At 35.9% G+C, this 25,000-nt stretch overlaps 1 protein-coding gene across 2 annotated transcripts in view; it reads left to right on the top strand.

Moving 5' to 3' along the window:
* LOC137650079 (post-GPI attachment to proteins factor 2-like) overlaps nucleotides 1-25,000 on the top strand; it is a 614,847-nt gene that overhangs the window by 477,004 nt on the left and 112,843 nt on the right. The window contains exons 5-6 of one of the 2 annotated variants that reach the window (XM_068383149.1): nucleotides 16,979-17,063; nucleotides 17,293-17,880. In XM_068383149.1, coding sequence (XP_068239250.1) covers nucleotides 16,979-17,063; nucleotides 17,293-17,315 — 108 coding nt within the window. In that variant the 3' untranslated portion in view covers nucleotides 17,316-17,880. Of the gene's footprint in view, nucleotides 1-16,978; nucleotides 17,064-17,292; nucleotides 17,881-25,000 lie in introns of those variants that run through there. The other variant, XM_068383148.1, reaches the window with a different exon arrangement.

Genomic DNA, 25,000 nt, shown 5'->3' with positions numbered 1-25,000 from the left:
AGATGTGAAAATTTTGATTGGTGACCTCATTGCTAAAGTTGGAAGGAATAATCAGGAGAAGGAGAATGTAATGGATGTTGAGTGTCTAGGCAAAGTTGCAAATGAAAATGGCTCGCATTTTATAAGTTTCTGTTCAACAAACAATCTTATCTTTGGAGGTACTCTTTTTCAGCTCAAGTATATATAGAATTCAACGTATGGCAGTTACAAAAAAATTAAATAGATAATATAATCATTAATAAATAAAGAAGTGGGCCTCTGATAACTGTGAGAAGTGAGTAGGCGTCACAGAGCAAAGACTTGTTTTGCACAGAGCTCCGTTCACCACTCGCCCTGAACCGTGTTTTTAGCTTGTGTTTCTCGTTTATAAAACCATTGGTGAAGATATTACTTGATCTCATGGAGAGACCAAAGTGAAGGAGAAATAGTACATCATGTCTGCCCATGATCCCATTTACTGTCCTTAATGTCAAACCACGAACAGAGACGCAAATAAGTGGATAGGATGTGATTGGAAGAGATATTTTCATGAGAATTGTGTGTCTAAAGTGACAATCATCAGTGGTAGAAAAGTAATGAGCTAGAATTGGATATGCCCATACCTCTTTTAAGAAGCTAAAACAACTAAGTTACGTATATTAGAATTGGAGGAGTAATTGAGAGTGAGGGACCATGCTTTTAGTGCACTAGAGGCAAGAATTGATGAATTTGAAAAACAAGTTGTGGAGCTTTAAAGCTTCGCAACAAATTCTACCCAGACCACTAACCTCACTGAGAAGGTTGATAATCTATCAATGAATATTGAATCAATTAAGGAAACACTTCAAACACGGATAGGCCCAAAATCAACAAATGCAACAACTAATATTACTGACAAAAAATGAGATTGAACACGCACCTAAAGACAATCTAATACTTGATACGAGGTCAACCTCAAATGGAAATGTTGTAAACTTTGCAAATGAGAGGATCAGAGAGGAAGCAGCAAACAGAATTCAGACTGTGGTTGTCGACACTGAGACAAGTAAAATTGGAAAATTAAAACCAAAAATAATGATATGCAATATTTACAATGATGAAGATGAAGTAGTAAATGCCTTGATTAAAACAAATTGTTACCTAGATCAAATCCAAAATATAGGAGAGAAGATAAGTGCAGTACTAAAGAAAAATGCTTCAGTTGGGACTATCCACTATGTGCTGAAATGTGATCCTGAAGTTCAGAAGGCTATTCATGATAATGGGGACAAGGTTATGTTACGATGGGTAACTTATAACATAAGGGGTAGGTACTACAAGATCACCTGCTACCACTGTCAGAGGAATGGACATCTTGAAAAAGATTTTTCTGCGGGAAATGTTCAGGAAAACATTCCACCAAGGAGTGAAATTTTAAAATGTCAAAGTATATTCACTGCAAAAAGTTAAACAAACCAAATGACCACATAGTAAATTCAAGAGATTGCAAAGCTTATGACTTGGAATTGAAAAGACTAGCAGAAAATACAGATCATAGATACTAAGAACGTCATAAATAAACTGTGGCTATGTAAATATACAATCTGTGGGTAATAAAACTATTCAAATTCGAGAATTGATAAGTGGGAAATACTTGGGCATACTAGCATTATCTGAAACATGGTTAAATAACTTTGACAAGGCTAAGATCACTGAAATTACAACCCCCCCCCCCACACACACACCTTTTACATTCCGAGAGAGGGTAGGTCTGGTGGAGGTATCGAGCTCTTCATTCATAAAAGTTACTTAAATCTCAAAATGTTAAAAGGAACTAGTGTAACAAGCTTTGAATACATAGAAATAAACTTAACGCAAAAAGAAAAAAAAACAGAAAAATATCCATTGTAACAGTTTACAATCCTCCGAGAACAAATGCCAGTATCTTCTTTGAAGAATTCAGTGAACACATTGAGATGATTATCATGGAGAAAGATTAATTAGTCATTTTTGGAGACTTCAATCTTTGGATAGATGAAGCATCAAATCCTGATGCTTTAGCATTTAGTGAGTTATAGGAATCATATCAATTGGTAAATAATGTCGACTGTGCAACTACTTTAACTGAACGAAGCAGATAAACTGACAGTGGAGGTCCTATAGAGAGTAGGGTTCCCCTACTGTATAAGACCAGAAAAACAGCGGTCAAAGCAAAGTAAGTATAGAGGTACATATATTGATAGTGATTACCAGCTTTTCATTACCACACTGAAATTAAAACAAAGTACCCAATAAAAATGTAGATAGAATATCTAGGTTTGATACAACTAAGCTTCTAGAAGATGAGCACAGAAACATTTGCAATTGAATTTAGAAATCAATTTGCAGTCTTAGAGATTTTAAGAGAGGAAGAGCAGATAATTAAAGGAGAATTGTGTGATATGAGAACATATGTCAGTCAGTTGTTAGTGAAGTTTTGTTAAATGCAATTACAAGGAGAAAGCAATGGATATCTAATGATACATGGGATACTATAAAAAAGAGACAAAGACAGAAATTGATTGTAGAAAGGTTTTGAGGAAGTAATAGAAACTACAAGGTAAAACATTCTAAATATTCCATTATTGTTATTGAGGTCAAAAGAAAAGCCAGGATTAACTGTTGAGAGTATATAGACAGGAAACTATATGAGGCATAAAGCTATGAATTCAGGGACTGGCTATGGTGTAAAAATTGCTCTTAGAATTATCAATAAAGTCTCTTCAGGGTTAAAGAAGAAGCATATCCCCATCAAAAAGAGAGATGAATCTCATAACAGAGGACGAAGAAAGGCAACGTTGGATGGAACATTTTAGTTAGGTCATGAATAGATGTGAAGGGAATAATTTGATTGATATACCTGAAGCTGATGAAGACCTTGATGTGCCCATGAATGAATTCAGTGTGTTTGAAATCAAAACTATCATTAAGAATCTCAGGAGATGGAAAGTCTCTGGATACGATGGAATAAATAATAGGATGATACTGGCTGAAAATGAAGGGACCCCCCTCCCCCTAGAATACTTGCAAGATTATTTTTTAGAATGTAGAATGAAGAGGCGAAACCAGATGAATGGGAGTGAAGAGTATTGGTAAAAATGGCTAGAAGGGAGACCTGACTGTTTGAAATAATTACAGAGACATCACACATCAGTTCTCATGAAAATATATAGTATGCTTATTCAAAAGAGATTAGAGAGAAAGATTGATTAAAAGCTGAGCGATGAACAAGCAGGATTTAGAAAAGGTAAAAGTTGTACTGACCAAATTTTTATTATAAGAAATGTGGTACAGCAATTCGTAGAATATAGAAATACACTTTTGATGGCATATGTGGTTTATGAAAAAGCTTTTGATAGTGTCCACCGGCTAATTCTGTGGAGAGTTCTGCGTTATGGAATTCCTTTTAAATATGTAAATATGACTAAGTCTGTTCATGAGCATAGCAAGTGCAAAGTTAATGTTAGTGGAGTCCTATCACATTAATTTACAGTGAACAGCGAAGTACTCTATGGGAATGTGTTTCCACTTGTGTTGTTTATCTTCCTCATGGATTTTTTAATGCATAGAACAGTTGGAGATGGTAGAGAAGGGTGGCATTGGCTTGGTTATATGAAATTAGCTGACCTGAAGTATGCTGATGATGCTTTCCTTATTAGCAGAACAGCATAAAATTTGCAATGCTTGCTAACTAGAATGCATTAAATACCACAGGAGGTTGGGCTCAAGATAAATAGAAAAGACAGATGATGGGAATGGAATATGCAGTGGAAGATGAAATATCATTGGAAGGAGAAAGGATTAAAGCGGTAGAATCATCTAAGTATTTAGGAACCATGATCTCTAATACAGTCTTTAGAATTAGTGTTGAATGAAAGATTGAAATAAGTAAATCAGACAATGGCTAGGTTAAATAAAAAAAAATTGAAATCAAATGGATTGAAATTACACATAAAATTCAGGTTATATATCAGTTTAGTGAGATCTTTGTTACAGTATGGACATGAGTCATAGTATGACAATGAAACAGTATCTAACAGATTTAGTAGATTTGAGGACAAAGCCTTCCGAAGAATATTGGGAGTTGAATAGCAGGACAGGATTAGAAATGGTAATGCAAGAAAGATTACTTGAGTGCCATATGAGATCATGGTGAGGGGTAGATGGAGATGGCTTGGGCATGCTCTTTGCACTCCCCAAAAGGGATTAGTTCACCAAACTTTCAAGTGGGTTCCACAAGACACTAGAAGAGTTAGAAAACCCAGGCCTTCATGGTTGAAGACTGTGAATTGTGAAATAGGAGGTGATGAATGGAGAAGTATTGAATTAAAAACTCATGCTAGAGATGACTGGCGAAATCTAATTGAGGCTCATTGCATCGAGAGTTGTAGGAGGAGATGATGATGATGATAATGATTTAAATGTTACGTACAGTACAGTACTAGTGTACTGTCTCAAATTAGAGGTAATCAACATCATTAATAGTATTTTTAAAAGTTAGTATTGAATTGATAGTGACCTTTACTGTATAAATTGTGTACTGTACTATAAATGAACAATAGAAAAGGAAAATCTATTTGTCAGAAAATATTTTATCATTTTGCAAGGGGAGGAGGATCATCTACACTATCATCATCACTCAACTGCATCATAGATTCTGGAGGAGGGGTTGCTGGAGTGGTTTCGGGGGCAGTAGATTCCTTCATTGCAGGAGGAGGTAGTGATAGTTGACGCTCAGGCTCAGGGTCCGACTCAGTGGGTGGCGGAGGTTGTTTCTCGCAACGGGGACAAAACATTGTGATGGAAAAAAGCTTCGCCAACTTCTTCATCTCGTCCAAGATACTTTTGTAGACAGTGAAACCATCACCAATCACACACATGAATTTCAGGGACCGAACTATGGAATGAGCCATGCTGTACGCCCTTTACTCCAAGTCCTCCAGCATCCTTGACAGCCACCAACTTTTCAAGTGTGAAGCCTTCTCATCCTTGTATTGTTCATCAGCCTCCTCCTCTTCCTCACTCGCTGAATGGACTAATTCAGCTAGGTTCTCCTCAGTGAGTTCCTGGTCATGGGCATCTAGCAACTCCAAGATGTCATCCTCAGCTACTTCCTCGAAGCCTTTTCCAAAATTCACGATTTTTTTTAATAGTCTGTTTGAAGGCTTTCTCAGGAATGAAGCCACCAAAGTCCTAACACACCCTGGCCACACACATTTCCAGCAGGCATTTACTGTCTCTGGCTTGACATTGTTGAAGGATTCCTCAACAACAGACAGACAGTGTCCTCTTGTGAACTTCTTCTAGTATACCATCACATTGAGGTCAGGATCCTTGTCGGTGGCATCTTGGAGTTGCACCATCACATGTCGGTTGTAGTGGGCTTTAAAATTCTTTTTTAAGCTCGAGCCATGTCGTCCTGATGGGTGTTCCTCAAAGGCAGCTTTCTACTTGAGATATTTCTGCAAGTGATTTACCAGAGAATTTTACCTATAAAGGTATCACGTGGTTCTAACCCCTGGAGCAAATATCCAGAGAGATATCGTGTATGAAACAGGGGCGTGTTTAAAACAAGCCACAGCTATCCTTCCCCGAATAGAGTTAACCTTGTCTCAAAGAATATGGGATAGGATTGGATACGTGGGAGAGAGAGAGAGAGAGACGTTAAAATTCCGATCCCAGTGTGCTGTAAACTTGTTCACGTGTTCTTCATTCTTTTTAGCAGCGACATTTTGATTGCACTTGTGGATGTTTCTCTGCTTTCTTTTTCAAGTTTCTAAAATCTATTTGGGATATGGATGCCCCTGCTCCTTCATCTTTGGTTAAGTTAAGTACAAATTGTGTTTTTATTTTGTGGAGAATTTCGCTTCTCCCACTCGTATTTTTACCGATGCATCTGTTTTCATTTTGCTTGCACCGCATGCTCGAACCTTTTGCTCATATGTCCAAATAGCTTAGTGGTTTATATGAAATTCTTAGCTAGTCCCATTTAGTTATGTGGCATATATACCATTACTAGTGTTTTATTCTAGGTTAGACATTTGCTTTATTGCATTCCTGTCTTCCCTAGCCGATTGCATAGGCTAGCCGTTACCCTTAGCCTATGGCATCGATTAGCTATTACCCTTCCCAATCCCTCCTTTCTTGCCACCTAACCGCATGGTTTGTGTGGCTGTGGGCCATCCTCCCTCTCTATTCTCTCTCTTAATACATCATATTGGGGAGCCGCCTTCATGAAGGGATTCCCCAGGAGTTGTTGTTGGACGGACACAGCCGGCCTAGGTCGACAGTTTCCTCTTTCTACCTAGCACTACTTTTTAGGTAGGCAGTACTGGTTGTGGGAACTGGTTCCTTTTGTCTACTTATTGTTGTTTCCCTTAGGATGTTACTAATTCTGTTCTAATATCAATAAGTAGACCTTCCTTTTCCGACACTACCATTTCAAAATTCGAAATAGCCCGATGTAGATGACAATTACTGTCTTTTTTACATCTTCTTTTGCAACCGAGACTTCATATGATATCTTAAGGAGATTGATTTTCAGGAAGATTCTTGCCCCTTCAACCTGTTAGTTATATGCGTGATGTTAGGTAAAGGTATTTGGTTTCAGTTTCAGTATTATCCAAAGAGATTTGCATCAGAACGTCAGCCGAGCAAGTCCAACCCCCCACCGAAGTGCCCAACCACAACATTAACCTTCCCAGTAAACAGCTTAAACTCACGGTCCAGGCCTGGACCCTCTTAATGAGAGAATGCCTTGATGAAATCATTGAGCTTTAGCACGGCATTTCATTCCCGTGTTGAAACTTGGTGACGGGCAAGAGGGATCTCGAACTTGGGGAAATTGCTCCTCCAGTTCGAATCTAAATTTTTTTCTTCCTCTTAATATTACTTCAACTTTCTCCTAATTTTATAAACTTTCTTTCATGTTGCTGTCCTAACTCTATGAGTAAAATTTCCCATATGTATATGTGTATATATTTACGTATACAGTATATGTATGGCTTTTTTTTTTTTTTTTTTTTTCTAATGGCATGGATGTTTCTACATCTATTATTCCCAATGGCATGGATGTTTCTACATCCGTTATTACTGCCTGCTTTGATGAATGGGAAGAGGTGTCACGGTTGGGAGGTATTTGTGTTCAAAGCTATATGTTACAGTATCGGATGATTTCAGCCATCCCGAAGATGGTTTGGACCTTTTTCGCGGAACTATTCTCAAGTGTTGGGTCTTCGGAATCCAGGGGGATGGTGATTCCATAGTTTCTTGGTCTCAGTCCTTAGAGGCGGGTTCAGCTTACACCTATGCCTCTATATCTGTTTTGGTGCTATCCTTCATGTAGGGTATAAAGTGGACCATCTGGGAAGTATACTCTCATTGTGCCAGTAGTGGAGAGTGCAAATTTCCTTCCCAACATGTGATGCCTTGATGTTCTCAAGCAGGTGAATCAAACAATTTCAAATATCACATTTCTCTTTCCTTTTTTCTCATGGATACTTGTGACAACGACCCCCCCCCCCCTCCCTTGGATATGCTGACTCACCCCTGGCACTGTTGACGACCTTTGGCAATTCATTTAAAGAAAATTCCCTTGACGACTTTGGAACTAAAAACGACTATTCTTCGAACATTCGAAAAAAAAGGTAATTTGGGCAACACGAGTAAATTAAAAATCCTTCACGTTACCCAAATCCATTAGAAAGTAATTATGATGTGCTACATAAAATATTTGAGTGCTGCGGATTAATAAAAGAAATTAGAATGAAACTTCAAGATGATAAATGGGATTCTTGGTTATCATTTAATTGTCATGAGGAAGCATTCAATGCAAGCCATAATATTGTTAATATCAAAGTAGGTAATATGAGTATTAAGGGTGCTCTGTGTGATGGGGCACCTAAAGATCTGGATGTCTACAGACCAGCAGACTGGATTGATAAAGACATATAGATATGCCATCCCAAAGAAAGCCAAAACCACCAATGTGGCTTCTTGCTCAATCTATAGGAGGTACAGAAAATTATTTCAAGATCTGTAAATTTCTTCAGAGGAAGGTAGGAACGATCCAGGTAGAGGAAGGTAGGAACGATCGCACCTGGAGATATATCTCGATTCGGTAAGAAAAGTTACTTGATAAAGGCCAAGTCATACACACACTCTGTTATATTGTCCAATTTGAGGACAGTAAATGATGATATAAAATTGGACATCAAACCCCACCTAAACTTTAGCTCTGGAAGGGGAGTGGTTTTCAGGAGGGATCTATGTGAATTTACAGAAGTGGAGATATTGGCTATGTGTCCACTATCAGTGTGGAAAGTACATAAAGTACCTGGAACATCAATGATTATCCTTACTTTCCAGGATGCTGATGTACCTTTCCACATAGACATAGAAAATTAAAGGATTAGAGTTCGACCTTTTAAGCAAAAGCCACTGCAATGTTTTAATTGCTTTAAATAAGTCAGAAGAAGCTTCCCTCAATAAATCAATTATTAAACATGTAAGCGTAGGGCATGTCAAGAAATTATTCAATAAATCTACTACCTATGCAAAGACATTAAAAACAGGAGAAATAATTCCTCTGGAATCATCTAACCCACCTACTACTGTAGGTCATTCTCGAAAAAGAAATTCACCATTTACTGATAAAGTACTGCATAATAAGACAAGAATATCTCCTCCTAAAGATTTACCATCGTGTAACAACAAAAAGACATTGCCCACCACTATCCAACCTCTATCCCCCATTACAAAGGATAGTACTAACCTCTCCCAGGATATATCCTTGCCTGATGTATGGTAGCTCAATACCTATCAATCGGAAAAGAGTAAGACCCCCATCTCTCTCACCCCCTTCCATAAGAAATATTAGTTATGACATTAAATAATTATGATGTTTTGTCTGTTGATGTTTCTGATCAACCAGAAGACAATTTAAATAAATCAGAAATTCAAGTTAGAGGTCCACCATCCCCCTCAACAATTAGATCAAAAGGACAAAAAGAAAATAACAAACACAAAACTCAATTTATCAAGACTCTCTCTAATAAAACCACCAGGAAATAGTGTTAAATCAAAAATTGCCAATGGGAAGATTTCATCCAAAAGTTCTTCCAAAAAATTAAGCATAGTTTTTTCCTCCATTTTGCAATGGAATTGTCAGGGTTTAAGTGCTAAATATGAAGAACTTAAGCTCTTAATTCACGAGCATTCCCCAATAATTATATGTCTACAGGAGAGCAAGCTTGATGCTAATACCCCTTGTCCATGCGAATATATTAGCTATAGGACACCGTATGATCACCAAGTAGGGAGCCATGGTGGAAGTCTTATATACGTACGTCGAGATGTTCCCCAATTATCTCTGTCTATTCATACACCTGTGCAGGCACTGGCTGTACAGATTGATATAGGGAGAAAATATACAATTTGTTCTCTGTACTTTCCTCCAAATGGTAACATTTTGTATGATAACTTAGTAGAGGTGATTCATCAACTCCGTCAACCTTTTCTTTTACTTGGAGATTTGAATGGTAGACATCCTTTGTAAGGTGATGTTTTAGCCAACACGAGGGGAAATATCATATCATCACTTGAGGAAAACCAAGATGTGGGACTCCTTAATACAGGAGAGCCCACACACTTTCATGTCCAAACAGGTACCTTGTCATGTATTGACCTATCAATTGTAAGCTCTAACTGCCTTCTTGATTTTGATTGGAGGACATTAGATGATTGGCATACTAGTGATCATGCACCAATCATTATAAACACCAACAATGGTCCACCTTTACAGAGAACGCCACGATGGAATCTTGACAAGGCAGACTGGGGTAAATTTAGTGAGCTAAGCGAAATTGAGGGGGATGCAGGACAGGTTGAAAATATTGATGATGCCATAGAGTTACTGAATGGAACTCTCCATACAGCAGGAGTCAATTCAATTCCCAAAACAACAAGGTTATTTAAACGACGACCAGTCCCCTGGTGATCTTCAAAACTAACTGCCCTGCACAGAGCCACAAGATCTCTAACACGATTGCGCAGACGCCAAACTGATGAGAATTTAATTATATACAAGAAATGTAGAGCACAGTTCCGTCGTGCCATGAAAGAAGCAAGGCGCCAGTCATGGATGTCTTTTATTTCCTCCATTAACAGTAGAACACCACCATCTTCTGTGTGGAGAAAAGTAAAAAAGATAGCTGGCAAATTCACCCCCAACCTGCCACCAGTCTTGAATTTGAATGATCAGTATGTAAATGAAGCAAATTATGTTAGCAATGCCCTGGCTAATCATTTTTCAAATGTATCCAGCAAGTGTGAAGGAGCTCCTGGTCACCAGTATTGGAGCATTGAAGAAAAGAAAATTTTAGATTTTGCAACAGGAAGAGAAGAGTCGTGTAATTCTTCTTTCACTGAAAGGGAATTTGATTCTGCACCTGCTCATTGCAACGATACAGCTCCTGGACACGATGGAATTCCATATGCAATGTACATTTTAATACAAAGTTATTTATCTTAAGCATTACTAATAGAATATGGCATGATCATAGTTACCCAAGTTTTTGGGAACTAGCCATTATTTTAGCCTTTTTAAAACCCGGTAAGGACAATTTTTAGCAGCAAACTATCCTCCTATTGCGTTGACATCTTGTTTATGTAAAATCATGGAGAAGATGGTCAATGCAAGGCTGATGTGGTACCATGAAAAGCAGGGTATTTTATCACCGATTCATTGTGGATTTATAAAAATGCACTCAACGACTGATGTGTTGATACGACTTGAGTCGTCTACTTGTGAAGCCTTTGCTTCCAAACAGCACCACCTGACAGTCTTTTTTTTACCTTGAAAAGGCATATGATACTACATGGAGATATGGTATACTTAAAACCATACATGAAATGGGATTTTGAGAAGAGCTACCACTGTTTATCCAATCATTTCTTTCACAGAGTTTTTCAAGTGAGAATGGGGGAAACTCTATCAGAGAGCAAATGTCAGGAAGAGGGAGTTCCTCAGGGTAGTGTGCTGAGTGTAACCCTGTTTGCACTAGCAATTAATGCGATATCCTCAGTCATTCTCCGGGATGTTCTTTCAACGCTATTTGTGGATGATCTCTCCATATCATTTGCTGGAGCTAGAATGGCAATGGTTGAGAGAAAACTACAACTTGCAATGGACAAAATTATTCAGTGGGCTGACATGAATGGGTTTAAGTTTTCAACAAGCAAAACTACTCTTGTACATTTCTGTCGTATCCCGGGAGTACATTCAGACCCGGACATATACATGAAAGGTCAACGGATCTCATGTATAGGTGAAGCTAAATTTTTAGGATTGATTTTCGATTGTAGGTTGACATGGGTTCCACATTTAAAGGCGTTAAAAGCTAAATGTCTTGAAGCTCTGAATTTTTTAAAAGTATTGTCCCATTCATCATGGGGGGCAGACCATAAAACTATTTCAAAATTATACAAGGCCTTAATTTTTTCCAAAATTAGTCATGGGTGTGAAATATACTCTTCAGCCACCCCATTAAAGATATTCGATTCAATACATCATGCTAGTATAAGATTGTCCACAGGAGCATTTAGAACCTCACCTATCCTAAGTCTCCTTATTGATGCTGGAGAGTTACCTCTAGACCATTACCGCATGTCTTCCATTATTCGGTATTGGTTTAGGTTACAAAGACTCCCCAACTCTTTAGCTTTTCAGACTGCAAGCCTTGTAAGGAACTCAAAATCTACTCAACCTTATGATTTTCGAGTAAAAGAATTATTAAACAGTCTTGATGAAATTAGAGGTAAGGTACTTCCATTTAAGATACCATCAACCCCTCCGTGGAAATTACCAGAGATATCTTTCTGTAAATATTTTATTGGTGTTAAAAAAAGACTGAATTAGAAGCTAGGTCTCTTTTTATGGAACATGTTGAAGAACATAGGGAAATCAACTATTATAAATACCGATGGCTCCAAATCCGATGCTGGCGTTGGATTTGGAGTATATAGTAGTTCTTTTAACTGTAGAGGGGCACTTCCTCCAATATCTTCCATATTTACTTCGGAATTATATGGCATACTAACCGCTATTGAGAAAATGGCGTTAAAAGAGGAGGGCAGTTTTACCATTTATAGTGATTCAAGAAGTGTCCTTCAAGCTTCAGAAGGTTTTAATTCTAGTAACCCTTTAGTTTTAAAGATTTTAGAGTGACTTTTACTTATTGGTCTAAAAGGTATAACAGTTCGATTTTGCTGGGTTCCGGTACATGTAGGTGTGTCTGGAAATGTAGAAGCAGATTCACTGGCAAAGAGTGCTGCAGCCAAGTTACTACCAAGAAGGTCTCCCATTCTTTTTTATGAGTTTTTACCAGCAATTGGGAGTTCTATTTGTGACAGTTGCCAACAGGATTGGGTTGGTTTAAGTGAAAATAAGATGAGAGAAATTGCAATTGGTATATCCCCTTGTAGGTATAATGGGATGCCCCGAAAATGGAAGACGACTATTTGTCGTCTCCACATTGGTCACACCCGGATGACACACGAGTTTCTGCTGGCTGGCCAACACCAACCATATTGCGACGACTGTTTGATACCCTCGACAGTGAGGCATTTGTTGACTGAATGCCCCACTTATAGCACTTAAAGAAATAGATATCTGTTTGAGGCTCGAGGTGAAGATGGCAGGTTCAACCTGGCCAAGATCCTTGGACATGATGTGTCATACAATGCTAGTGGCATTTTTAAATTGATATCAGAAGCAGGTCTTCTTAATGCTATTTAACTTTTATAACATATTTACTTCTAGTGGCATTTTTAAATTCATATCAGAAGCAGGTCTTCTTAATGCTATTTAACTTTTATAACATATTTACTTCTCTGGTTTTAATGGAATATTCTTTTAATCTTTATTTATAATGAGCGATATCGGCGTCAATGACCTTCGATGTCATGATGCCAGAAAACTTCAAATCAAACAATCAATCAATCAGCTTTACTGATGTATAAAGCATTAGTATTATCAAGAATTGATTATGGTAACCCAATATATGGATCAGGATCAGAAGTAGCTTTTGAAATCTTTAGATCCAATACACACTCGAGGCTTGAGAATTTGTAGCGGAGCATGTAGATCATCCACAAATCTCTCAGTTTTATGTGAAATTGCATCGGGATTTTGTAACAATGCGGAGTGCATTGAAAATTTTATCCACTAATTCTCCAACAAAAAAGCTTTTTAATGAGAGGGATATATTTATAAACAACCACGAACCGCCATTCCCAATTAGGGAAAACAGACTGTTATAATCAGCAAACATTAAAGTGAATCTTATCCAACCATCTTTATTTCCCCCACCTTGGATTATGAGAAGGACAAGAATCTGTTCTCGTCTCTTTTATTTATCAAAAAAAAAAAAAAAAAAAAACACTTATATACCGAGTCACCACAAGCAAATTACCATAGAACATATTCAGAGAAAAGTCCTCCCTATGCCATATATATTGATGGTTCTAAATCCTCAATGGGTGCTGGATGTGCTGCAGTATCTTTAGATAGAACACAACAATTATCGTTGCCAAAAGAATCATCAGTATTTACTTCAGAGTTATATGCCATTTTACAAGCAATCAATATAATTAAAACAATTGAAGACAAAGATTTATAAATGTCATCCATTCAGATTCTTGAAGTGCCATTGTAGCCCTTAAAACTAGACTCATAGGAACCACTTGATCCTAAGAATTAAAGAACTTATAAGTAAATTATCTAATCAGTGTGTAAGTGTCGAGTTATGCTGGATCCCAGCTCATGTTGGAGTTGTTGGTAATGAAAAGCGGATGCTGCAGCTAAAGAAGCCATTAAATTACCACAACAAAACATTGACCTCCCAGTTGGAGATTTTATTACATTATTAAGGCATTTCATATTGGAAAAATGGCAGACTATTTGGAATGATGTGCCAGAAAATAATGAATTAAGGCAAATTAAACCGAAGGTTGCTCCTTGGGATTCCTCTATACAAAATAACAAAAGAACTGAAGTAATTTTAACCAGATTACGAATTGGGCACTCGACATTGACCCATGAATTTTTAATGAGTACACCTCACGGCACTGTTCCAATGTGCAGTGAGTGTCATAGTTTTTTTTTTATCTATTAAACATATATTTTCGGTTTATAAAGTTTTTCAGCAAGAGAGAGATACTGTATATATTTTGGTCAGAAAACGTTTTCTGACATTTTAACTGAATCAAGTAGTTTTTCTGTTTTTAGAATTTTAACTTTTTTTTAATGAATTCACATATTGATAGAATCTAAATTTTTACCTAAGATTTTTATGTTATTACCAATTCTTTTCAAATTACGTAGAATTAATATATAGTTAATTCTTTTTATCACTCAAGATTTCATATATATATATATATATATATATATATATATATATATATATATATATATATATATATATATATATATATATATATATATATATATATATATATATATATATATATATATATATATATATATATATATATATATATATATCCAGTCATCCATCTATTCACCCATATTTAGAATATTTAAAGATATATAAGTATATACAGTATATAAATATATATTTTTTTATTTTTTTCATTTAGATATTTTTTTTCTTATCAATTAAATTTTGATAATCTTATAATTCTTTATATCCCATTTTATTTTGGGCCAGCCCTGTGAGAGTCAAGCTTGACTCATTGGGCAGGTAAAACTCCTTTCTTTAATAACACTAATGGTACAGAGACTATAGCACTACCGAAGTGGTTTGAATTTGGAGTGTCCTCCTAGAAGAGCAGCTTACCAATGCTAAAGAGTCTCTTCTACCCTTATCAAGTGGAAAGTAGCCATTGAACAATGACAGTATGTAGTTAACCTTTGAGTGAAGAATTCAGTTACCTTATTGTCAATTGTACGAGGAAAAGGGAGAATGTGTACAGTATAAAGAATAGGCAAGACTATTCGGTGTATGTGTAGGCAAAGGAAAAATTTGCTGTAACCAGAGAGGGATCCAATGTAGTATTACTCTCTGGCCAGTCAGAGGACTCATTAACACTCTAGCGATAGTATTTCAATGGATGTCTGGTGCCTTTGCCAACCTACTACCTTCTGGCTTTAAAGGCATCATGGTAAATGATGAAATTCGATCAACGTTTTTGGAACATGCAGAACAGCATAAGGATCGTGGATTTATATTTACTGGTGGCTCCAAATCCAGTATTGGCATAGGATTTGGGGTGTATTGTACTTATTTCAATTTAAAATGTGTTTTCCTTTTAACATCATTAATCTTTACAACAGAGTTGTATGGTATTCTGATTGCTATTGAAAAAAAAAAATGCAATATGAAAGAGGTTAATTTTTACTATTTTCAGCAATGGAAATAGCATCTTGCAGACATTAACTGTTTTTAATCCTACCAGTGCTTTAGTTTAAAAAAATTCTAATTAGCTATATATTTGTAGTATTGCAGGCAAGGAAATCCAGTTTTGCTGGGTTCCAGCCCATGTGGGTGTGCCAGGAAATGCAGAGGCGGATAAATTAGCAAAAGAGACAACTACAGATAACTTCCTGGAAGATGTCCACTATTGTCTATTGTATAATGACTTTTGCCTTATCAAAAGATCTTTAGGCAATATTTCGTAAGCTTATTTGAATTCTATGGATCAGAAGAGGAAGATAACTAGTACTATACCTTCATGGAAATACATTGATGTGACTAGAAATACATTGATGAGTAGTACTGCAAGCTAGGAAATCCAGTTTTGCTGGGTTCCAGCCCATGTCAGTGTGCCAGGAAATGAAGCAGATAAATTAGAAAAAGAGACAACAGACAATACTTCTTGGAAGATATTCACTTTTGTATGACTTTTGCCTCATCAAAAGATCTCTCGTTAATATTTGGCAGTATTATTTGAGTTCTATGGATCAGAGGAGGATCACTGGTGCTATACCTCCATGGAAATACATTGATATGCCTGGAAGTTGGGAATTACCCCTTGTCACCCAAGAATTGGACGCACCCGTTTAACACAGAGTTCATGATGACTGTCAGGTGCCAATTCTTCTTTGATAATGCCAGATAATTATCAGTCATTCATTCTTTGTTTTTAATATTTAAATATTTCTAAGAAGCACTGGTTTAATGGATAGAATTTTCATTTTTATTTATTTGTATATTTTTTATCATTTGATTCAATTATTTCTTCCCAATTTTATTCAAGCCTCCTTTGTAAGTTGAAAGAATTTGGCCTTGATAATCTTCCCCCTTTCTAAATGGTTTATGTATAATACCCTCTTCCTTTTCTGAATTCTGCACTAGGTCATTCCTGTTTAACACATATTTTAATGATAGCAAGGCTAATACCGACCATATTGTAATGACTACCTGATTACTTACTATTTTTGGTTAATTGCTTCAATCCTGGTAACCCTGAAAGTTAACCTATCTCAAGGGCCCAAAATAACGATGACAGATACATTCTCCCCAAGATCCTCGAAGATGAAGTAACTTACGATACTAATGTACTGTACTCTATTTTTAAATACATTATAGAAGTTATTCCTTCTTTTGCAAAATATCCTTTTTATCTATTCTTTATTTTTTTTATTGGAATCATGTAGAATGAATAGATTACGATTTTAATTAACAAACGAGTCAATGATCATTGTTGTTATTACAGCAGATAACTTATAATCGTTAATTCAGTTTTGCTATTTAGATGTAGTAGCATTATGATTAGTGGATCATCGACTACCAAAACCAGTTGTGGACTTAATTGATTACTGGAACCCTTGCTTTAACATTCAATTCATATATCATTTAGTAGCCAAAATTAGGTTGTAATATTGTGTGCGACCATTTTAGAGTTCTTTCGTACTTAAGATTAGAATGTGGATTTAGACTATCTCAAGTTAACATTTCAGAAACAGTTGATGACTGCTAATCTTACCAGTTTTTTTGTGGCACTATACTTCTTCTACCGTCACAACACATACTGTGAGCCTGGAAGTAAGTACTTTGTAGTATTTCTTGTAAACTGAGAGGGTTTTTCTTTGTCAGTATATACTTTCCTTTAATATACTTGATTTTTCTTCATTTGAAATTATTTTTATTTAATACAAACTACATCATTTAAAAACAAATAAGCTTATAGTTTATTAAAAATTGTATTGTAAAGTTAAAAGTAAAAACAGAATGTATATTAGTTTGCAAAATTGTATAAATCCTCTTTATCTAGGGTCACCACAGATTTGGAAGTAGTAGGGGGGCCAAGGCACCAGCCACCAGTTGAAATACTACAGCTAGAGAGCTATGGGATCCTTTGACTGGCCAGACAGTGCTACATTGGATCGTTAACTCTGGTTACGGTTCATTTTCCCTTTCCCTACTGATACATTGAATAGTCTGGCCTATTCTTTACATATTCTCCTCTGTCCTCATACACCCTACAACACCGAGATCACCAAACAATTCTTCTTCTCCCAAGGGGTTAACTACTGCACTGTAATTGTTCAGTGGCTACTTTCTTCTTGGTTAGAGTAGAAGAGACTTTAGCTATGGTAAGCAGCTCTTCTAAGAGAAGGATACTCCAAAATTAAACCATTGTTCTCTGGTCTTCCACTGTCTTGGGTTAGAGTTCTCTTGCCCAAGGGTACACTCGGGCACACTATTCTATCTTATTTCCCTTCTACTTATTTTGTTACTCTTCCACTTGTTTTTATAGTTTATAAAAGAAATATTGTAATGTCACTGTTCTTAAAATATTTTATTTTTCTTGTTCCTTTTCCTTACTGGGCTATTTTCCCTGGTGGAGCCCCTGGGCTTATAGCATCCTGCTTTTCCAACTAATAATAATAATAATAATAATAATAATAATAATAATAATAATAATAATAGTGATAGTAATAATATTATAGGCAATACAAAACTCATTAGTATTTTTTTTTAATATTCACATACGAAAAGTAATTGTTCTTTAAATATATACTCTACTAAAATAATGATGACTGACATCAGTACAGTACACTAAAATTTTGCACTGGCAACGTTATTATCTCCACCTCTCTTTCTGTCTCATAAGTTTAATCCTGTTAATGTGCTGTACTTAATTAAATTGCGTAGTATAAAAATTACAGGTACTATATACTGTATATTACTTAAGTAATATCCTGACACTGCCATGTATAATAATAATAATGATAATAATAATAATAATAATAATAATAATAATAATAATAATAATAATAATAATAATGTAATAAAAAAAACAAATATATGCTAAATTTATTACTGACAGCTGCTAACTATTCAGTGTTCGTGTCATATAATACTCTTATTTATAAAGATGCTACCAAAGAACTTATAAATTATTAAAAGAGGCTCTTCAACATATAGCACTGTATAATTATGCAATATTTGATTATGTGAAATATGAAATAAAAATTAGTTATATGATATTAGCAATTTGAACTCTCTCTCTCTCTCTCTCTCTCTCTCTCTCTCTCTCTCTCTCTCTCTCTCTCTCTCTCTCTCTCTCTCTCTAAATTAAAAGTAAAAGTTGGAATTATTTTTTTCACATTCAATCACAAGCCTAATTCATATTTATTAAGATAAAGTATCTTATTTCAGGTTGAAAAGTAATTAAGTTATTATATCAAATTTCCGATAATCTGATAGATTTCATGTGAAGAAAAATTCTTTAAAGATCTCATAACATTGAATTTGGTCAACTCTACTCAATAATATTTTTACTTATGGAAATTAAACTCCACGGTCAAACTGAAATGAAATTTCCCTTTACAGCCAGTTAGCTCATTAAAGCTAAAGACTTGATATTAACATTGACCTTTTTTCTGACCACGGGGCTGACTTCAATGTTTTGTTTAGACTTGGAAAAAGAATAATAAGTAGAGCTGAACATATATTATATTCTCATGTTGTTATCTTCGAACAACTATTCAAAAGAATAAAAAGTTTAAGAAATCATTTGTATTTTTCCTAGCATACAGACCTGAGTCATTAAAAAGGCGTGACTCGCGACGTTGAGTTGAAATATTAATAATTCAGTTGTTCCTACATTAGATACAAGCCTTATACTCTTTACTTAGCGGTGGTATTTCAACACTAGCTGAAAACCAGACATTCAGATTTTGCTAGGTGTAACTACCGTCCGCTAGTTAGGGGAAGGGGGATAGAGGCGGTAACCCACCACCCATCTCACACCAGCACTAATAAACACTTCTCTTTTTAATTCGGCTCGGTGGGTGCAGTTGTGTCTGACTCCTCCGCTAAACCAGGTAGTCGTCGACTTACAACCGAGTAAGGTACCAAGAGATGTATCACAAGTTGATCTGGACGTATAGTATGTCAAATTTGAAAAAGTGAAGTTATGATTCGGTAATCATCCAAGTCGTTTTTTACTGCTATATTTTTACTGTATATCATTACATTTTCTTGGTTCATAGGATATCATATGCTTTATTAAAGTACTTTTCTTATATTTTTCAATTACGGAAGCATTTTAACAATCAAGAATTACAGCCTTTTTTTTCTTACCTTTGGTTTCGATCAGCTGATCTCAAGGTTTCACTACTCGATCGAGAACAGTGTTGCCTCTGGATCAGCCTAAGGTTTCGGCCACACTGGACGCAATAAGCATGGAGGTTAAAAGAAAGATGTTCCCATGGCAAATTGAAACATAAAGTATCATATGTGGGGGGGGGGGGCCACACTGGACGAGCAAGAAGCCTCCAACCGCTGCAGTTGCCGCCAAGCTATGAAACATATTTTGAAAACTGCGGCTGTTTCTCACATCTCCCCCCAAGACTACACATTTTTCAACAGTTCCTGAAGAGGCACACGTTGAGTTGTTCGTTTCCAGCCATGGCTAATCAAGAATTTATTGGAGAGGTATTTCGGAGAGCAAAAACAGGCATTAAAAATGGAAGATATGGCAATCAACTGTAAATGAATGGTAATAGAATACTGGGTAGGCCTATGCCTTCTTCATGCTTTCAAACCTATTTAATCACCATTTAATTCTTTTATATATATATATATATATATATATATATTTATATATATTTCTACCTCATACTTGGGATCGAACGCTAGCCCCTTCTAATGAAAGGCCAGGTCGAAACCAACCATGCCACGAGAGGCCATAAAAGATATCGGAACCTGACGCTACCCAGCTGTCCGAGGATTTACCTGGCGAGACATCAGTCTCTTACTAGCGAGTTTTACCCGATATCCCGGCCCACCACCACCACGTGACACAATTGGTAGTAATTCATTCAAATTACCCCTAATGAGTCAATATGGATAAATATCAACACAACATCGTGTTCAAATAGAAATAAATTTCTACCTCGTACTTGGGATCGAACGCTAGCCCCTTCTAATGAAAGGCCAGGTCGAAACCAACCATGCCACGAGAGGCCATAAAAGATATCGGAACCTGACGCTACCCAGCTGTCCGAGGATTTACCTGGCGAGACATCAGTCTCTTACCAGCAAGTTTTACCCGATATCCCGGCCCACCACGTGACACAATTGGTAGTAATTCATTCAAATTACCCCTAATGAGTCAATATGGATAAATATCAACACAACATCGTGTTCAAATAGAAATAAATTTCTACCTCATACTTGGGATCGGATAGCAAATAGAAATAAATTTCTACCTCATAATTGGGATCGAACGCTATCCATATTGACTCATTAGGGGTAATTTGGCGTTCGATCCCAAGTATGAGGTAGAAATTTATTTCTATTTGCTATCCGATCCCAAGTATGAGGTTGAAATTTATTTCTATATGAACACGATGTTGTGTTGATATATTGAATTACTACCAATTGTATCACGTGGTGGGCCGGGATATCGGGTAAAACTCGCTGGTAAGAGACTGATGTCTCGCCAGGTAAATCCTCGGACAGCTGGGTAGCGTCAGGTTCCGATATCTTTTATGGCCTCTCGTGGCATGGTTGGTTTCGACCTGGCCTTTCATTAGAAGGGGCTAGCGTTCGATCCCAAGTACGAGGTAGAAATTTATTTCTATTTGAACACGATGTTGTGTTGATATTTATCCATATTGACTCATTAGGGGTAATTTGAATGAATTACTACCAATTGTGTCACGTGGTGGGCCGGGATATCGGGTAAAACTCGCTGGTAAGAGACTGATGTCTCGCCAGGTAAATCCTCGGACAGCTGGGTAGTGTCAGGTTCCGATATCCTTTATGGCCTCTCGTGGCATGGTTGGTTTCGACCTGGCCTTTCATTAGAAGGGGCTAGCGTTCAATCCCAAGTATGAGGTAGAAATTTATTTCTATTTGAACACGATGCTGTGTTGATATTTATCCATATTTATATATATATATATATATATATATATATATATATATATATATATATATATATATATATATATATATATATATAGGCGTATACAGTAGGGTCCCGAATTATGCGTGTTCGAATTATACGATTCCCCTTTTATGCGATCGCCATTTTTCAAAAATAAATTTTCTGTATCTGCGAAGCTGTTCAAAGTCTGCTAGTCAAGCACTACAAAATGTATCAAATCTATTATCTTTTTAAGTTTATTGGTAGCCCTAAATATGGTGATTTATAATAAATGTTACAAAACAATATTATCATTACATCTTATTAACATAATTTCATTATAAATAGCCTATGTAAGGATAAAATTCCACATCAACAAGGAAATCAACTGTTAACTGTGTGAGTCCAGCTGACAAAATGTAAACAGAATTGTGGTTACGTTCTCAGCTATCTTTATCTTTCTCCAACCTTTCGATAATTTTAATGGTAGTGTTAATGATGGTATATTAAAGATTTTTTTTAGTACAGTATATATAAAAGCTTTATTTTTCCCTTCGGGCGTTCAAGGTTTTCATGAGCAGACTGGGATCGTTTATCGGCAGTGAATGGCCTAAACTTCGGTAACAAGTCGGCAATATTTTGTCATATTTTAAACAGTATACATTTGATTTGCAAAGATTGGTTTTGTAGAGTACAAAGTATAATTATAAGTTTTGTAGAGTACAAAGTATAATTATAAATCTCTCTCTCTCTCTCTCTCTCTCTCTCTCTCTCTCTCTCTCTCTCTCTCTCTCTAAACACGGCATTCGATTACAACAGCTGATTCATTCTCTCTCTCTCTCTCTCTCTCTCTCTCTCTCTCTCTCTCTCTCTCTCTCTCTCTCTCTAAACACGGCATTCGATTACAACAGCTGATTCATTCTCTCTCTCTCTCTCTCTCTCTCTCTCTCTCTCTCTCTCTCTCTCTCTCTCTCTCTCTCTCTCTCTCTCTCTCTTTTGTGTTATATAATACTGTACTTACAAATAGATGAAGAAACCAGAATCGGTTTTCTTAAAGTGTCAATTAAATACGAAACGAAAAAAAATATACCGTGTTGGTGTTTACATCCATTTCAATCATAGCTTAAAATGCGGTATCCGATTTCGTCAACAAACCACAATTTTTTGGGAAACATCATTTTATTCTAGAAAATTGCTACTCTTTAAATAGTTAATTGCAGTTTAAGAAAACATGTGCATTTGTTTTTGAATTTCGGGTGTGTTTTAAAAATCAAGTATTGCTGACTTCTTTTCGTTTTACTTCTGGCTGTGATCAGATCAGCTGATGTCTAGCTGCCGCTCTCAATATGCGCGTAAGAATACAGCAACAAAGTATTGTTTATACCATTTCTTAACTTATTCAAACCATCTATACAGTTAGTTAATATTACATAAGCACCAATGTGTTTTAATCTATCATATTTTTTGTTAAGTACTTTTAAAACACACACACACACACACTCTCTCTCTCTCTCTCTCTCTCTCTCTCTCTCTCTCTCTCTCTCTCTCTCTCTCTCTCTCTGTGTAACAAATGAAATCTTTGTGTCTTCACAAAGTATTAATTATATTAAAAGCAATCATGATTAAATTTTCCTTACTTTCTCCAATCTCACACCATCTCTGTCATGTCGAACGTTATAGCGATAACTTAATTGTTCGACGACTTTAAAACCCGGCGTAGTACTTTCTTCTTCTTTTAGTTTTTTCTGACGGTTTCATAATCGAGGTGGGTACAAGTTGACTTATAACTGAAGTTAAGAAAAGTATTTTGGATATGGAAAGGACAATTATCTTTCGCAACAGTTTAGAATTATCGTAAATTATCATTCTGTCATTAGCGGCACTTTGTTTTTGTTGATTACACGCAAAAAAAAAAAAAAAAAGGGTTTGCCTGCTTTGCTATGTATGTAGGAAATTATATAGATACAGTAAATATTTGTAATAACATATAACATATTTACTAAAAGCTTTCAATATCATTGTTTATCACTTTGATCATGCGTGTTTAATGCCTTCGTTTGTTTATTATGATCGAAGATAGATCGTACAGTAAACAAATGGAAGGTTTCCGTTTCAGGCGGCGTCATAAATAAAAACATCATATAAATGGCATTCATTTCATTTATTTGGAAGTTCTAAGAAAAATTAAGTAGAACATTGGTAATTATAAAATCAACATATAATCAATACTTGGTAAGATTGCTGTCAAAGCAAAAAGTAACCTATACACAGATGTGTAAATGCATTCGTTTCTTCGTTATGATGAGAGAAAAACGTAAACAAAACATTGGTTGCCGTTTTTTATCGTGCTTTTTTGGCGTGTTTAGGAAACGCATGATATAAAATCGCTTTTATTTTTATAATTCTGGATTTTCAATTATACAACAAAGGCTAGTCTATAGAGTGATGGTTTTGTTATTCACCAGTTGTCTTGTACAATAGATATGACAAACATTAAAATTTGTCTGTATTTTGGGTCGTGTTATAACGGGAAATATACGGTGTTTACACCCATCCTGGTTGTAATTTTAACCTTTTTTCAAGTTATTAGAACTCTAAAGTATATTTAATGTTTGATTTATTTACAAGAACAATTTGATATAATAAAATATAGTATAGTACATAGAAAGTATTGGAAATGGGTAGTAAACACGTTTGAATGGGCAAGTTGCTGGTTGCCATGGCCCCAATGGAATTATTTCTGTTAGTTGTGTGTTTCGAAATATGCGATTTTCCATTTATACGAAGTCATTGATCGACCAAATTCTCGCATAATTCGGTAGGGTCCCGAATTATGCGTGTTCGAGTTATACGATTCCCCTTTTATGCGACCTCTATTTTTCAAAAAATAAATTTTCTGTATGCGAAACTGTTCAAAGTCTGCGAGTCAAGCACTATAAAATGTATCAAATCTATTGTCTTTCTAAGCATATTGGTAGCCCTAAATACGGTGATTTATAATAAATTTTACAAAACAATATTAACATTACATCTTATTAACATAATTTTATAATGAATAGCCTATTTAAGGATAAAATTCCATATCAACAATGAAATCAACTGTTAACTGTGCGAGTCCAGCTGACAAAATGTAAACAGAATTGTGGTTACGTTCTCGGCAATCATTATCTTTCTCCAACCTTACGATAATTGTAATGGTAGTGTTAATGATGGTATATTAAAGCATTATTTTTGTTTAGTACAGTATATATAAAAGCCTTATTTTTCCCTCCGGCCGTTCAAGGTTTTCACGAGTAGACTGGGTTCGTTTATCGGCAGTGAATAGCCTAAACTACTGGTAACGAGTCGGTAATATTTTGTCATATTTTAAACAGTACACATTTGATTTGCAAAGATTAGTTTTGTAGAGTAGACGGTAAAATAAAAATCTCTCTCTCTCTCTTAAACTCAAGTTGCCATATGTTAACTAGGGTTTTAATTCTTACGGAGAGAGAGAGAGAGAGAGAGAGAGAGGAGAGAGAGAGAGAGAGAGAGAGAGTGAGAGAGAGAGAGAGAGAGAGAAATTTGATGGCAGAAATCCTCTCTCTCTCTCTCTCTC

Source organism: Palaemon carinicauda, chromosome 11, assembly GCF_036898095.1.
Source record: "Palaemon carinicauda isolate YSFRI2023 chromosome 11, ASM3689809v2, whole genome shotgun sequence".
In the NCBI taxonomy this organism is placed as follows: Eukaryota; Metazoa; Arthropoda; class Malacostraca; order Decapoda; family Palaemonidae; genus Palaemon; species Palaemon carinicauda.
The sequence above is the reverse complement of the archived record's forward strand: the minus strand, read 5'-3'. Positions and strand labels throughout refer to the sequence as shown.